The following is a 16,272-nucleotide window of genomic DNA, read 5'->3' on the forward strand; positions in this document are numbered from 1 at the left end:
TCCCCTTCCCCCCTTCTCCCCGTTTCCCTCTCCCACCCATGCTGATCAGCAATCCAGGTCCCCATGGGGTTACCACAGGCTGCCAACCCTTACGTTACAACCACTGTATTTGAACACTGCAGCTGTTTTCCTGCAGAGTTTTGGGGTAGGAAGACACAGAGGAAGCCTGGGACAGCCGGTGTGTTCCCCCCAGCTCAGCCAGGCCCTGGAGGTCTTGGTGCTTGCCGGGATGTGGGGGGCATGGGCTCTGTGCCAGTGGTCACCAGCTCGCTGTTGGCTCTGCCAGGGGAGCTGCCCAAGTGCCCAGGGATTTCTGCAAGGGTGAGTTGACCCTGCGAAGGCTTCTTCTCCCCAGTGGGAGCGCTGGTGGCTGTGACAACACCTTGCTATTTATTGAGTTTTAATTAATAGCCCGCCCAGTCCTGGAAACAGCCTCTCTTCCTCAATCCCAGGCAAAGGCATCTCTTGGGGGTCTTCACCTTTTGTCCTCAAAACCTATTCAGGGCTGAATTCAAGGGCAGCCTGTTCTCAGCCACTGTGGCACAACGGCACAGCTCGATGTTGTTTAGCCCTTTCCTATCCATCCCGTCCCTCCCACCCTGGCTCCCTGTCCCCAACTCATGGTACTCAGCTCAGCTGCAGCAGCATCCTGCTGAGGCTGGCAGCCTCCAAGCCTTCAAGAATGGGTTAAGGCTCCCAAAAGCTCCCTTAACTTCAATGTATTCTGAGAAATGCCTCTTTCACCCCTTGGACTCACATGAAATCCCTCTGGCCTCGCCATGTCCCTCCCACCCCCTTCCCCAGCAACAGAAATTGCTGCTCAGAGCAGAAGATGACATGATTTTTCCCATCTTCTCTACTACCTGCATCTGTTTGCTTGGGTGGCAGCCAGAAAAGTGACTTCATACATTTGATTCCCCACCCTCCCCCTTTATTTTTCATTTTATTTTTCAACGAGCCCAGCGCTTTCGCCTGTTGCAGAATCAAGGGTGAAGCATCCAGGCCAAATCCTGCCCCTGTGTTATGGTAATCGCGGCTGCCACCCAGCAGATGCAGCTTGCCTGAAATAATAAGGCTGTTTAACAGGCACGGAGAAGGAGAGGGAAGCTTTTGTTTGACACTTGCTGGGGTTGGAGTACACTTGTAAAGCAACAACTGGAGCTTGTTGAAAAGAAGTGGAGGTTATTAGATGTGTTTTGCTCACTGCCGATTCCCCCCTTATTTTTTTCCCTTCGGATGCCAAGGCAAAAGCTCCCTTGCTGAGAAGGAAGAGGAGAGAGATGCTACCTGAAAACGTGCTGCTTTTGCTGATGGGCATGGAAATAAATAGGGCTAGTGCCTGCTGGCAGGGCTCTGGAAGGTTAAACCCCATGGTTCAAGGATGCTTAGGCTGATCTCCTGTACTGGGGTGCTCCTCACGCTGCCCATGGCCCTTCTTTTGGCCAGTAAGTCTGCAGGGGCTGAAGAAAGGAAAGCATCTTCCTCAGATGGTGCTGAGCAAGGGGGTCCTACTGAAATTAGCTCTTCTCTACCAGTTGGCGACCCAGAGGGTCACGCAGGGGTGTCCTCCTCATGGGGCAAGGCCTTCCCTGATGCTCCTCTTCTTTCCAGGAGGCTGGGTCCTGCCTGTCATGAGACAGCAAAGCTAAGTGGGACTCAAGGGTGCACTGAGTTGCTCTCGGAGTTGTCAAAACACAGGGCTTGCCACCAGCAAAGGTGGTCCAGAATTTATCATGGCTGGTGGGCAATGGGTTACTGATGGGGCTGAAAGAAATTCAGGTGACTGCAGGAGCTGGGGTGACATAAAATCTCATCCTTGGGCCTTATAATCCCATTCTGAAGTGTTACAGTTTTGGATGGGCAAATGACTGAAGGTAGGTCCGGGTGCCACGGGGTTTTTATCTTCCCCCAGATAAGTGGGAATAAGAAAATTATTAGATGGGTTGGGAGTCCATCCATCCTTCTACCTCCCAATCTACCTCTCTGTCTTGATGCAGCTCTCACCAGCCTTATCTTTGCTCTGAAAAAACCCCAGCGATCCCCTTCAGAAGCCAGGAATAAAATCAATATATTCCCTCTCTAATTCAGGTAGCTCCCCATAAATCTTCCCAGCTTCAGTTTGGTCTCCTAGGACTCCCAGATCAGTTGGGAACCTATTTAATCAGCTGGGAAGATCAGCGCTGTTTGTTGCCGAAAGGCCTTTTGAACTCTTTGTCTCTTCGTTGAATGATGCTCGTGTCCCCCGAGGATTTAGCCAGACTGGCCCATTCTGTGTGACAAGTCTCAGGTTAATAACGCCGGGCACTGGCAGCGCCCACCAAAGTCCGGCTGCGAGCCCAGGGTGCTGGGAAGAGTCAGAGCCTCTCTGCCAAGCTCTTATTGCTGCATCTGCCCCTGGCCCCTCACTTGGCTCGCTGCAAAGCTCCATAAAACTACACCAAATTGCAAGCCCAGCAACGGAGAGCATCCAGCCTGGAGACAGGGGAAGAGAATTATAGCTCCTTTTGGAGAGGCTTAGCAAAGGATGGAGGGGGAGTGTGAAATCACAGTCCCCCCATCCTGGGGGTGCAGGCTTGGTTTTTTAGCATATTTGAGTGCATTTTAGGTGTTAGCTCATTGAGAATTAGCCCCACGCCGGTACCTTTGCTGAGGGATGGTGGCTTCTGGAAGAGGTTTCCCATGCTGGTCCAGCCCTTGGGAGCAGGGGGCTCGAGATCGCTCAGGATCTGGCCTCCAGGAAGCAATTCTAGAGCTGCCCCAAATCAGCAGGACTCCTTCCACTGGCTTGGACCAGTTTGCAAGCAGGGAAACATTGAAGTGTCACCTTCAATAGCCAGGTTTCTTTTCTAGGCTGTGTTGAATCTGTGCTGCAGGTGGCTGCTACCTGCCTCCTCAACAGCCTCCAAGCAACCCAGCCTGGTGAGAAGCAGCCAGATCCTCACCCTGTCTCCATCCAGCTCTGGCCCAAAGGGTCAGAGTTTCTTCTTCCTAAGGTTTCTGCTCTTCATAAACCACAACTTAGCATGGACCACCATCCAGACAGGCAAAGCAACCTAATCTATGAGCGCATTAGGGTGTCAGAAAACAATAATCCGAGAAGGAAACACATTATCTGGCCTTGTTACTTTACAAAGTAATTTAAATTAATTTTTCCCTAGAGTGGTTAGGGAGCACTGCAACTTGCCCTTGTCTATTCTCTCCAGCTAATGAAGCTTTACCAGCGACTGCTCGTGAATTCCTATTAAGACCTCATCTTAGAGGTTACAGGGCAAAGCAATTTCTGCTCCTGGGAAAGATGCCTATGAATTTGTAATTGTAAGTCCATGTTTGATAGGGATTAGCATCTGAAAGGGGTAGAGTGGTGGGTAGCAGAGAAAACATTATTTCAATTAGCAGAAGAAAAGCAACTTAACATTTGATTATAGTTTACACTTATAATTTTCTCCTATTCTGGCATCTGGGATAATTATTTCCTGAAACTGTCCACCCCCACCAAGCCAGCCAGCTCTTTCCTTCTCCTCCTCTTGGCCATCTTGGTTGAGATTCACAAGGAAGTAGTTGATGAGTTGGGTCCTTTCTTCTCCCAGGCAATAGCCAGACTCACCAAATTTGGGTCCAGAGAGGAAGATGCTGTGCCAAGCCAGACTGAAATGAGACATGATGTTTCTCTTCACACTGAGGAAGTGTAGGATGAGGAGGATGGAGCTTTGCCCTACAGCCAGGCTCGTGGTCAGGCTTGTGGCCAGCAGCTTAGCATGGCCCTTGTGCCTGACTCCCAGGCAGAGCCCTGGTGCCTAGAGCTTCTCTCTGTGTTCAGAAATTACTTTCAGTCCCGCCTTTCCTCCCGCCCCATAAAGGCAGGTGCCATCTACCCTGCAGGGACCTGGCCATTGCTCTAACCTGTGCTCCAGCTATTTTTTTCTGGCTTCTCTGCCTCCCATTTGCTAATGATGATGCAATCAGTTTTTGGGTGGGAGATTCCTTGTGAGAAGGATTGTTGTTATTTAAGGAAGATCATGAAATCCATCCTTAATGAAAGGACAGGAGAAAACCCTTCCACCAAGTTACAGTGAAGCCTGAGATTATCATTTTTATGGGCTTCCAATCTTTCCTGCCTCATGTCTTATCAGTGAATGCAGCTGGAGGCTTCAAAAACCCTCCCAGCTTGCTGCTGATTTTATGGGATGAAGATTAGAGATGATCGGATAGTAAATTATTCAATCCATTCAATATCGCTGGGCAGGAGGGAATATCCAGAGTGAAGTCAGCTCCCTTCTCCCTTTCTGAGCATCACATATTGGGAACCCGGCTATCTGCCACTCCAGCAATGCAGCGGCACTTTCCCCTGTGCTCAGAGATGATTAGGGGGGCAATATGCCCTCTGAACAGATGGGAAAGCCAAGGGGGAATCACGGATGCAGGCTCATCCCCTGGCAATAAGGCAGATCAGAGGCAGATGGATTTTCTTCGCATTTCAGGGATTTTTAGTTTGATTCCTCCCAGCCCAGAGCAAGGTGGGACAGATCAGGTAGGTGTTTTCTCAGTGTAATTTTCCAAGGTTACAGGCCCCCAGGCTGAATGTGAATGTGCTGTCAGACCCCTGGCAGCTATCGACCCCAGGGATGGAGGAGCGGGGAGCTCAGAGAGGACAAATCCTGGCAGCTGTGTGCAGACAGCTGGATAGATAAGGGAGCCCATTGCTGTCCTTAGATGTACGGAGCAGGAGCATCAGGCCCCAGCACAGACGGTGGCCAGTGTGAATGCTGCCCAGAGATCCATGCCAAAAATCAGCTGGTGTAAAGAACATCATTCAGAAGGTCCCATGAAACATGCATGGACCACGGTGATGCTACTGAGCAGGTCTCAAGGGAAAATGAAGCGCATACCTGGTGCCTGATGCTGGAGCCATGCCTGGGCCCCATCTCAGATGGCTGCTGGGTACCAGCTCCCAGTGAGCGTCCTGCCAGGAGTGGTCCTGGCTGACCTCATTGAAGCATCCAGGCTGCCTGGGGGGGAAGGGGAAAATCCACATCCTCGCCAAACAAAGGTCCAGGAGGGATCATGGCCACCACCATGTCACCTCCTTCTCCATACTGCTTAATCAAGGCTTGCAGTTAGCGTCAGCTCTGGGAGACTCAGGAATGGTCCAATGAAATGTTTAATAAAATGCTGAAAGGTGTGTTTTCTCCTTGGCTCTGTGTGTGTGTGTGCAATAAGGGAGCAAATGGCTCAGCTGAACCCCAGGCAGGCAGAGGGAGAACAGGGCCAGTGTGGGGCGATGCCCCGTTGCCACACCATTGACAGCGGGGGTTTCATCAGCATGTAAATAAGAACACATATTGCTGTTTAAAGGCATTTTTAAAGAGGGGAAGTGAGGTACAGAGCTGTGATGGACAAAAAGCCTCAGTAGGGGCTACCTTTTTCCACTGCTGTTTATCCACGCTAGGCTAAAAAAGATATGCCCTTTTCATAGTGGTTGTATCTCCTGGCTTTCCCCTGAAAGCATCCATCCCAGGCAGGATTTGAAAGCCAGTGTTGATGGGAAATGAGAGAATTCTGGGGCAAGGAATATTTGGCAAATGTTGAAAGAAACAAGTAATTAAAAATTGGTTTTTGTTTTGTTTTTCTTTTTGGAGTAGCTATTAAAATAGAACAAATTCATCATTTTTTTTCCCCCTAGGAAAAATACAATCTCTTCTTCAGGGGATGTTCAGGCTTGCTCTCATATTTTCTTTATTTTTATGGGTCTTTCTGAGAGATGTGGAGGATGAAGGAGGGGAGGAAGTAGGGAGGAAGGAAGAAAAGAAGGAAGGAAGTGAAGGAGAAAAAGATGATCTCCTATATAACACAGAGCCCCACAATGTTTTTCAAAGAGGAACTAGCATCTGTGCTCTGAGCTGTTTCACCCAGGAACACATTTTAGGCTCAGGAATGTTCCTTTGAGCAAATATTAATTTTGGCTAAAATTTTCATATTTCTTATGGGAAAATCCCTGTGATTTTTAGATAATATCAGCATAAATCTTGGAATTCGAAGACTTGCTGTACACTAGACTTGTTGTATAGGCACCTGCTCACATGGGTCCCTAAGAAAGAACTGAGCTAGCTCTGGGTCCACTTGGGTTTGACTAAATACTGCCAAGGTGATTTGCCCTTCTGTGCCTTAGTTTGCCCTCACCTGTGAAATGGACCTGTAGGGCTTTGAGTCACCACAGCTAGGTGATGCTGAAGGCTTAAATGAGAGAGCAAGATTTCCAGCATGCTGCAGCAGAAACACATAGCTTCTCATCTCTGCAGGTCCCAAGCCACAGCCAGAATGACATTAATATTTACCAAAATTCTGGACTTTGCCCCTGCAACAAGGTTGCTGCCATTGGAGTGACTTGCTATATTTCACCCCCCCCTAGGCAGGACCCAGGGATATGCACCCAAGCAGGTGCCACGGCAGCTTCTGTCACAAGAGCACATACCTCCCTGATAGCTGCCCTGGGCTAAAGAAGATGCATTGGAGCACAGGGGAGCTTTGAGATAAGCAAACAAGCAGCAAACGAGCAATTCCCTGGCCTCATCAGCAAGCCCCGAACAATTTAATAATTAAATTTCCTATAAATGTGGGAATGTGCACTGGCAAAGTGTTATTTGCTCCTCAGGAGGGAGCCAACAGTAAGACCCCTGTCTGGAAGGTGCAGCAGCTCTGCCTTCGTCTCAGTGTGTGGTTTGTCATGTCCTGTCCCCCCCAGCACATCATAGAATATGGGTGGATCCTTGAGACATTCCTATCCTTGGAAAATCAGCCCAGGGATGCTGGGCTGGGCAGGGCTCTGGGGTGAGAACACAACCTGGAGTACATGTGGAGGAGGAGCAGAAGGAACCCACTAAGCAACCTGCCACAGCCCCAGGCATGGCTGGGGGTGGGTAGCAATAGCAGAGAGATGGCTCAGACCTTGAATTTTCCAAGGGCAGCAGCAGAACTGGCTTCTCTAGGACTCCTGATCTGCCGATAAAGCCTTCTGCTCTAAACAGCTAGTGTTTTGCTGGGCTTTTGATAAGAGTCAAGTAACAGCTGCAGATGTGGTGGTGGGAGTCTGTTACAGACCACCCGACCAGGAGGAAGAGGCAGGTGAAATATCCCATATGCAGCCAGGAGAAGTCTCCCAGCCGCCAGCTCTTCTTCTCCTGGGGGACTTCAACTTGCCAGCGCCCGCTGGAAATGCACCACAGCAGGGGGAACAGCCCGGGGGGTCCCTGGGGCGTGTGGCAGGGACCTTCCCGACACCGCTGGGCCTGTGGGCGACGCGATGGTCGGAGGCCGTCTGGGGCACAATGATCACGAAATGACAGAGGTTTTGGTTCTCAGGGAAGTCAGGGGAGGGGGCAGCAGAACGGGTGGGCTGCCGTGGGCTCCCCGAGGGCAGGCGGTGGCCTCGTCAGGAGGTGGGCTCAGCGCTGGGCCAGGCCCGTTAATGTCTTCATCGACGACCTGGGGGGGATCGAGCGCACCCCCAGCCAGTTTGCGGACAGCACCAGGCTGGGTGGGAGTGTGGATCTGCTGGAGGGCAGGAGGCTCTGCAGAGGGATCTGGGCAGGCTGGACCGATGGGCCGAGGCCAGCGGTGTGAGGGTCTACAGGTCTCAGTGCCGGGTCCTGCGCTGGGGTCCCACCAGCCCCACGGGCTGGGGCAGGGGGCTGGAACTGCCCGGTGGGAAAGGGCCTGGGGGGGCTGGTGGGCAGCCGCTGAACAGGAGCCAGCGGTGTGCCCAGGTGGCCAACAGCACCCTGGCTGGTATCCAAACCAGCGTGGCCAGCAGGACCAGGGCCCTGATTGTCCCCCTGCACCTGGAATCCCGTGTCTGGGTTTGGGCCCCTCACTACAAGAGGGACACTGAGGTGCTGGAGCGTGTCCAGGGACGGGCAGCGGGGCTGGTGAAGGTCTTAAGAGACCTTACAGGTCTTGTGAGGAGCAGCTGAGGGAACTGGGGCTGTTTGGCCTGGGGAAAAGGCGGCTGAGGGGAGACCTTATCGCTCGCTACAGCTCCCTGACGGGAGGCTGCAGCCAGGTGGGGGTCGGTCTCTTCTCCCACATAACAAGCGATAGGACGCGAGGAAATGGCCTCGAGTTGCACCAGGGGAGGTTTACATTGGATGTTGGGGGCAATGTCTTCACTGAAAGGGCTGTGAGGCCCTGGAACAGGCTGTGTGGGGGCATGTTGGAGTCACCATCCCTGGAGGCATTTAAAAGGCCTGGAGATGTGGTTCTGGGGGACATGGTTTAGTGGTGGACTTGGCAGTGCTAGTGGACTTTATGATCTTAAATGTCTTTTCCAACCTGAACCATTCTATGATAACAAGCAGGCAGCAAAGATTGCAAGCTCTGCGTGCTTTCCCAGACAGATAACGTGGAAGCAAGTCATGGGGAACGCAAAGTTCACTCTCATTTTTATTTCTTCACCAGCCATTCCTTTTTCTCTGTTACAGTATGAGACTGATTTTATAGGGCCTTATTATGGGCAGGTCCCTGTTGTGCCACTTCCTTTCTGGTTGCAGTGGGAGAGTCCCTACCCCATGGAGTTCGTAAGTAAAAACTGGAGGGTTGGGAATGGGATTACCCCATGGGATTTGGCCATGGAAAGGAATCTAAGAGAGAGCCGGGAAGTGGCGTTCAGTCTTGTACAGCTCAAGCCAGGTCCAGCTTGTTTTCAGGATACATTACATCATTCTAGATACAAGGGAAAGAGGAGAGATGAAGGGCAATCCGCAACGATGGGTATGTATTCCTGAGGGTGCTGCATGTTCCCAAATGTGCGTCCCTTGTGGGTGGCCACATGGGGACCTGGCATCCAGGCAGGGTCCGTGGCAGTGGGACGACTGACCTAGAAGCTGGGGAGCTCAGGTGCTATGAGGGGGATGCTCAGCAGCCCTGCAGGCTGGGCTTACAGGGATGCTATGACACGCCACAGGAAGACTGACAATGAAACCACTGGCTCACAATTTTAAAATTCCCTTCAGGAATAACTCAAGTTGCACAGCTGTGAAGCCAAATAGCTTTTATTCTTCCTGCAGAATGGGTTTGTCAGCCATCCACACCCAGCATGGTCTGGGAAGCTGCTTAATTCGGGATCTGCAGTCTTCCCTGTCCTGCAGCATTTGCCCAGCTGATGTGAAGGGCCAGCCTTGTTGTCTGCTGCAGGTCTTCAGGTACTTCTACCTCTTCTGGTGTCTAAGAAATTTTGGAGACAGCCCTGAAGGCTCAATAAAATGAATGCCAAGTTTGCTCTATTTAACAATCTCTCCGTTAAACAAGGCTTAGGAGGTGGGAGGCAGTACTTGGCATCAAGTCTGGTTTATTAACGGATGTTTTTAAGCTGCAGATGTGTTTTGCTGGGTTGTTAATGACACTTGTTGAAAAGGAAAGGGCAAGGAAGTGCATGGGGGCCGTGCTGGGCAGCTCCCTGCATCTCCAGGACTTGGGGTCCGTGGGGTGGGGTGGGATGTCAGAGCTGGGGCGTCGCTGGACCCCCGGCTGTCCTGCTGCAAGGGGGAACACTCGGGGGACACCCAGGTCCTGTTCAGCCACATTCCCCAAGCACCGAAGCCACAGACTTACCCATCTGGGTGTCTTTCTTCCTCCTGGTGATGTAAATGTTTTGTGCCTGTGTGCCCTTCCACGCCCTAAGGGGACTATCAGGTTCGAGTCACCGTGCCCCATATTCCCCGCCAGCAGGAGACAGGCACCTCCTTCCACCCCTTCCCACAGCAGGATCTGAATAACCAGGTGTGAGCATCAGCCTCCCTCGTTAATACGTTTGATAATTGACCAGGCGCTCATTCCCGTGGGAGGGCTGCGTGCCCGAGCGCAGCACCCTGCGAGGAGGGGCCACCCGGCTGCTGCTCCGCACCCTGAGAGCCCGTGGCCTTGCCTGCCGCCATGCCTGCCCGCCGCCTCCTCCTCCTCCTCCTGGGGCTGCTTCTGGCCCTGCAGCCTGCCTGCTGCCAGGAAGGTAAGTGCAGGAGCCTGCCTGCCCTCCCGGGGAAACTGAGGCAGGGGCAGGCAGGAAGGTGCGAGAGCCCCGGGCAGGCAGGAGCTGCTCGGTGGGGTGGCTTTGGGGGCAAGGGACAACTGTTAAAGAGCCTCTTGGGAAGAGAAAAAAAAATAAAACCCATCTCCTGCCTAAGCTTTACCTCCGGCTTCACATCAGTGGGCAGTGGGGACGGGTGGGTGTCCGGTGGGTTGGGACGTCTTGCCGGAGCACCGAGACTTTCTACCTGTTTTGCTGAAGGCTGAAACGGCCATCCGAGGTTTATCTTACCTGCTTACATGGAGATAAAGCAGTTCTGATTTACCTCCAGCAGGACTGTGCACTGAGATGAGTAATCTGTTTTCTTAAGGATTTTTTTTTTTCTTTCTTCTCACTCTTGTCCCTGAGCAAGTGTTGTGCCGGGTCGCTCTCTGAGCTCACAGGTTTTCCTGTTAATCTGTAATTTTGATCATTGCTGAGGTGAGGGAGCAAATATTTTCCTCTGCAAGCTGTCCTCCCGTTCCCTTCCCAAAGACTTAATAGAGAACATTATTTTTAGGAAATTTGTGGAAGGACTTTCCTAATGCTAGAAATAACAAGTAGTAATTAAAACTCAGCTGATGCTGCCAAAGTCCCGGAAAATTCCCTCCCCCTTTCTCCTTCTGATGCCGCAGCCCTGACCGCTCTTCCTGTGTTTGTTTACCAATTTGCTGAGGATTTAACAGTCTGGGGTCTACCCTGTCAGCAGGATTGAAAGTTTTGCTGTTGCCCGGAAAGAGAAAAAAACCCCCAACCCTTTAATGAGTATCAGAGCCTGGCATGGCTTCCTCAGAGAGTGCAAAAGACAGGGGCCAGCCGATGCTTTCTAAGCATTTGGGGAAGATGGATCAAAAAGTAGGTCTATGTCTTCAAACCAGCCGTTGAGCATGGAAACAGGGTTAAAACATGTGCAAGGGCTTATGCTAGCATTGGCACTTCCCTTGGTCTCAGTTGTAATCACAGATGTGTGGACACTGATACACATCTGTCAGGGGCTGAGATCCCACATTGCTTAGTTTGGCCTAGAATAACTTGTTTGGGAGGGAAAACCACATCACTGCTATGGAGTGAAACATAGAGGAGGTGGCAGAGCCCAAGGGACAGGCTGTCCCACGAGGCACATCCCTAGTAAAGCATTTTTGCAGAATCACAGTCCTGTTTCCACAGGCGAGACTCATCTTTTAAGCCATGCCTCCTGGCAGGGCAATGAGGTGTGCTCTGGTGGGACTCCAGACAGGTGGTGCCCCCCAGGGCTGCCATCCACATACTTGCTGCCCGAGAAGATGCTATCAAGCTCTTGCCTCTGCCTAGTTCCCATTCTTCCTTTCTTATGCATGTGCAAGTTCCCTGCTCCCATGGGGGTATTTCAGCCTGACGTGCAGGCGCTGGCTGCTCCCCCTGCCATCCTCACCTCTCCTTGCCGCTGGGCTTTCTGTGGTCTTTCAAAGCCAGAACGACTTGATTTTGGATTGGTATTTTTCCTTTTGCTTTTGGATGCTCTGAAATCTGGTGGAAATAGCTGCCTGAGTGGTTTCACTTGCAAAAACCTTCAGTACTTCCTGAGCATAGATGCTTGGAGGAGTTTTCCTACCACTTCTCTCCTCCTTTGCTTGAAGATGCACATTTGGCAATTTCAGTCATTGCTGACTTCATTCCCTGCTTGACCCTGAACTCCCTTAAGCCCAGCAGAAACCTCACCGAGGGCTGGACCTGACCACCCCCTCCTAGGCTTGGGCGGGAAACCCTGACCCCGGCAGGAAAAATAAAGCACAACTAATAAATAAATGTGACTGAGATAACAGCCAAGGGCAGAGCGAGGAGGAAGCAGAGCGGGCCAAAGCTCAGCCTGGAGGCAATAGGTAGGTGTGTTTGGGGTGCACCCGTGCGGGTGGTGGGCAGCAGGGGAGTGAGCATCCTTGCCTATCAGGTAGGGCAGGAGGGGACCAAACCCTGCTCTCCCTCACTGCCACCAGCAGCTTGCTAATACAATGGGATTTCAGCTGAAACACCTTGATGCAAGAGGCAATTTCCATCTGAGCTCCTCCCGCTTGAGTTTTGGCCCTGGGACCTTGCAGTAAACATGGCAAGTGTCTCTGCAGGGAAGTGGGGGAGCTGAAGGACATGGTTCAGGGCTGCTCTTGCAGCCTCTTGCCCTGGGGGTGCCACCATTTTCCGGACTGGCATAGGTGGTGAGTCAGCTGGCTAGGTTGATTTTGCTTCCAAGAGTTAAAAAGAGCTTTGTTTTGTGGGTTGCTGTTTTTTTTTTCTTTTTCTTTTTCTTTTTTTTTTTAATAGAAGCCTCTTGCAGTAAAGACTCAAGGAGCTGGGGGTCTTACCAAAAAGCACTCTGCCTCCCCAAAAGCAAAGGAAGGAGATGAGGGCTGTCAGCAGCAGCAGCTGTGAATGAGAAGTTTGCACACATGGAGCACACAGCCCAATTTTATTGCTGCTAGTAAACTTTATTTGCTGCTTATAGCAGGGATTTGTCTCCTGTGAGACAGATGAAGTGTTCAGCTGGCGTAAAGCTCCCTAGTCAGGCTGATGTACCAATTCACTCATCCTGTGGCAGGTCAGCTTCACAGGTGCTGGTGGTGGGGGCTGGGTCCAAGTGGTCCGAGGCTGGCAGGTAGCATCCCCCACCTGCCCCATCTGCCTGTGCAGATGGAGCTCATTTATGTGCAAGGCTTGGTGTTTTGATCAACACAAGGATGAAAAGCCATGCCTGAATAAATAGTTATTTAATCCCAAAGGGATGTGTCTGCATGGGCGAGGTCTCCTTTTGGTGTCCATGTGACAACACTTAAGGATGGGTTTGACTGCATCTGAGTGCTCCATCACCCAAAAGCCGGTGGGAGGCAGGGAGCAGCTGTCCCAGCAAGGACTGGGACAAGGTTTCCTCTTCTCATCGCCCTGCCCTTGAGTTCCTCCCACATACAGGAATATATCTCACAGCCTTCCTACCTGTGGCTGGATCACTGCTCAAGTCTGGCTAGAGAAAAATGAACCTGTGAGTCCATCCCGGGCCATAGATGCTGCAGCCTGCTCCTGCCCCTCTATGGCCTGGCCCCCCACCAGCCCTGCCTGGCCTTTGTGCTAAAGGCTGTTGCTCTGAATACTTCACCCTTCAATTTCCCATCATAGATCAGTTTGCTGCTCTGGAAACTTGTTGAATGGTGCATTTTGCTGAAATCCACACCAAGAACCATGAGAGTGACAACTGAATTTTACACCATCCCTGTTGGGGGGTCCTTATTTTGCTGGGCAGTATTTGGAAAACCAGGAAAGATGTCTGTGGCACCTGGGTATGGAGAATAAAAATCTTACTGAAACCCCTCTGCCGTGTTTCCCCTGTCACTTTGGGTAAACACTCTCCCTTCCTCCCTCCATGTCCCCCAGTCCTTTGTCCCCCCAACCCAGAGTCATCTGTGCCCCACTGCGTACATGTATGTATGTATGTATGGGGTACCAAAGCTGCAAGGCAACATGGTCCACATGCAAAAGCCAGTGAAACTGCCATTATTTGCACTTTATTTCATTGCTGTCACCCAGGTGAATCTGCCTGAATTAACAGCAACATGCTCTGCTTGGGTTTGCAGGACCCAGCTCTTGGCTGGACGTTGCTAAAGCTGGACAGAAGTTTGGCAGATAAAGCCTGATGGTGTATTTCTAACATGTCCTCTTTTTTTTCTGCAGCCCGGGGCAATCTCCAGCCATGGTCACAGGGTGTCATCGCAGTAGTTGTGTTTCTAGTCTTGGTGGCCATCGCTTTTGTGGTTAATAGGCTCTGGTGTAAGGAGAAAGTGTAAGTGTGGGAGCCCCACGGGTTGCTTTGGGTTGGGCTTACCTGCCTCTGCATGGGTCACTTCTAGCTGCCTCCATCCCCGTGCCAGGATTGGGAACACTGTGATCACTGTGCCAGGACCCAGGCAGAGAGAGCAAAGACTCCCTGTGCTGATCTCCCTGTTCTCTTCTCCCTGTCCTGGTCTCTGCTCCCTGTTACTTATTGCCAGGTTCGAGCTTGCACTGTCCAGGTGCTGCAGTGAGAAAGTGCTGCGTTGGGGATGGCAGAGCTGCAGCATCATGACTGGTGTGCATAGGCATGTGTCTTGAGGGCCTGGCCTGAGCCTGGTTTCCTATGAATTTGGGGGTGCAGTTACCAGGTGCCTTATATCCCTTGGAAAACAAGCCCAAAACAGCTTCGTTTGCAAAGCAGAGCGAGCCATGTCATCAGAAGGCACTGAGAGGAGCTGGGAGAAGAGGGAGGTAGCTGAGCCGTGGCAGCTGTCTCCACCCGGAGCCCACAGCACAGGCAAACCAGGTGGCCTCATTCATCAGAAAAGGCTCTGGCAGAACCATTACCTCTGGTCCATTGCTGGCCAAGTAAAGCCACAGGCTCCTGCTCGCTGCCCCAGGCCCACTCGCTAAGTTGCAGTAACTTGATCTTGAGTTTGAGCCCAAAGTCAACAGGGGATGAGGGCTGAAAGTGCCTTATAGCTGGGTTCCCAGTTTCTTTCCAGTGGCATAGGCACTTTGGGCTTTGCACCCTAAGGTGCTGGAATCTTCTTGGATCTGCACATGGAGACTTGGGGTATATCCCGATGCTCAGCAGATTGGCTTCTGCCCTAGGTGCATTTACAGGGGGCCCTTTGGGATGCGTTTAGGGCCAACGCATAATGCAATGTAAAGATATATATATATATTTATATGGTCTGATCTGCAACTGCAGTCTTTGTTTCTCAAAGAGGAACCTTTGTCCTCAGGCTGGAGGAGCTCACAGCCCATGGAGTGGGAGGCAGGGATGGTGTTTCCTACCTCTGCCTGTGGCTGGGCTGCCTCTTCCCAGCCTGGAGGCAGAGGATGCTGAGGAGGGCTTGAGGGGGGGGATGGTGGCTTGTTTTAATTCATCTGGCCTCTCTTCAGAAGAGTGGGCAGCGAGGCTCGGCAGCCTGGCACACTGCCAGCTCTGCACTGTCACTGTGACAGCAGCTATCAGCTCAAGCCACTGCCTGTTTATGCCAGTCTGCTCCTCGGAAAAGCCTCTGAAATTGCCCTTGGGCAAGTGCTGGAGAAGGCAGGGATGTGCACACTGGGTGGACCTGTGCCCACCCTCCACAGCTAAACCCCCCTGGTGCTGTTTGGGGCATGGCTTACTCCAGAGCTGAGCTTTTGGGCTCCAGCTAAGGTCGAAGACCTGATCCCTGTGCTGTGGTTCCTTCTTCGAGTGATCCAGACTCACATCTGAAAGCAAACAGCTCTTCTTTGCACATGTGTGCGGATGTACACCCCTCCTGTGCCAGGGCTGCAGCACTGGCAGAGCCTCGGCATTTCTGTCTGTCAGTTGGAACCCACAGGGAATATTTTGCAACAGATTACACAGAAGAAGACTGGAAAAACCAGTTAGCAGGAGAAAACAATCCCACGTATTGACAAATGAGTCTTGCTACCTGCCAGGCTGGCACTGGGAGTACTAACTCCAGAGACATGGGTTGGCACTCAGCAGCTGGGCATGACCCCTGCAAACCTGCCATGAGGGCATCTGTCGTTACCCATGTCTTGCTGGGAAGGGGGCTGTGCTGGGTGTTTGAGGCCAGGATCACACATCCAGGTTCCTTATTGTCTCTGTAGTGTCGGAGCAGTCCCTTCCTCTCTGCCATCACCATTGCAAGCTGCTCCCTGGCACAGCCCCTCTGTCTCTGTCTCAGCTGCTCTTGTCTCCCTCTCCAGGGAAAATGTCGAGACGGTGGTGAGTGTCGAGGACAAGCAGGAGGCTGTCATGTCCAATGGCCACGAAGGGAAATACCTAACTGCTGCAGCCGACTTCAGGTGAAAGACTTGCTTAGACCTCCTCCCCATGGCTCCCAGGCTCTGTTCCATCCCCCGGGGACAGCTCAGACTTGCAGTGCTGCAGTCTCTCCCACTTGGGGTCTCACATGTCCCACGCACCTGGTTTTGGGGCTGTTATCCACTCCAGGGACTAAGAGAGTGGTGAGGGAGTACCCCCTCCTCCCCAGTCTCTCCTCATCCCTGCAGTTGAGCCCCATGGTCCGTTCACCACCTTGCAACCTGCCACACCACATTTTTCTTATACTACGTCACAACTTTCAAACAGAGAAAACCACCAAAAGTGGCCATAGGTCAGCAGATATTGACTATCAAAACAGCCCTTGCTAGGAATTAGAGCAATCCCCACGCTGTGCTTGGCTTTCCTCCTGGCAGCG

The 16,272-nt window shown here is 52.0% G+C and overlaps 1 protein-coding gene across 2 annotated transcripts in view; it reads left to right on the forward strand.

The window, feature by feature from the left end:
- PDZK1IP1 (PDZK1 interacting protein 1) overlaps window positions 1-16,272 on the forward strand; it is a 28,279-nt gene that overhangs the window by 5,789 nt on the left and 6,218 nt on the right. The window contains exons 1-3 of one of the 2 annotated variants that reach the window (XM_080407691.1): window positions 8,339-9,997; window positions 13,748-13,856; window positions 15,779-15,877. In XM_080407691.1, coding sequence (XP_080263817.1) covers window positions 9,925-9,997; window positions 13,748-13,856; window positions 15,779-15,877 — 281 coding nt within the window. In that variant the 5' untranslated portion in view covers window positions 8,339-9,924. Of the gene's footprint in view, window positions 1-8,338; window positions 9,998-13,747; window positions 13,857-15,778; window positions 15,878-16,272 lie in introns of those variants that run through there. The other variant, XM_080407692.1, reaches the window with a different exon arrangement.

The sequence above is a fragment of the Falco punctatus genome (genome assembly GCF_963210335.1).
Source record: "Falco punctatus genome assembly, chromosome: 11".
In the NCBI taxonomy this organism is placed as follows: domain Eukaryota; kingdom Metazoa; phylum Chordata; class Aves; order Falconiformes; family Falconidae; genus Falco; species Falco punctatus.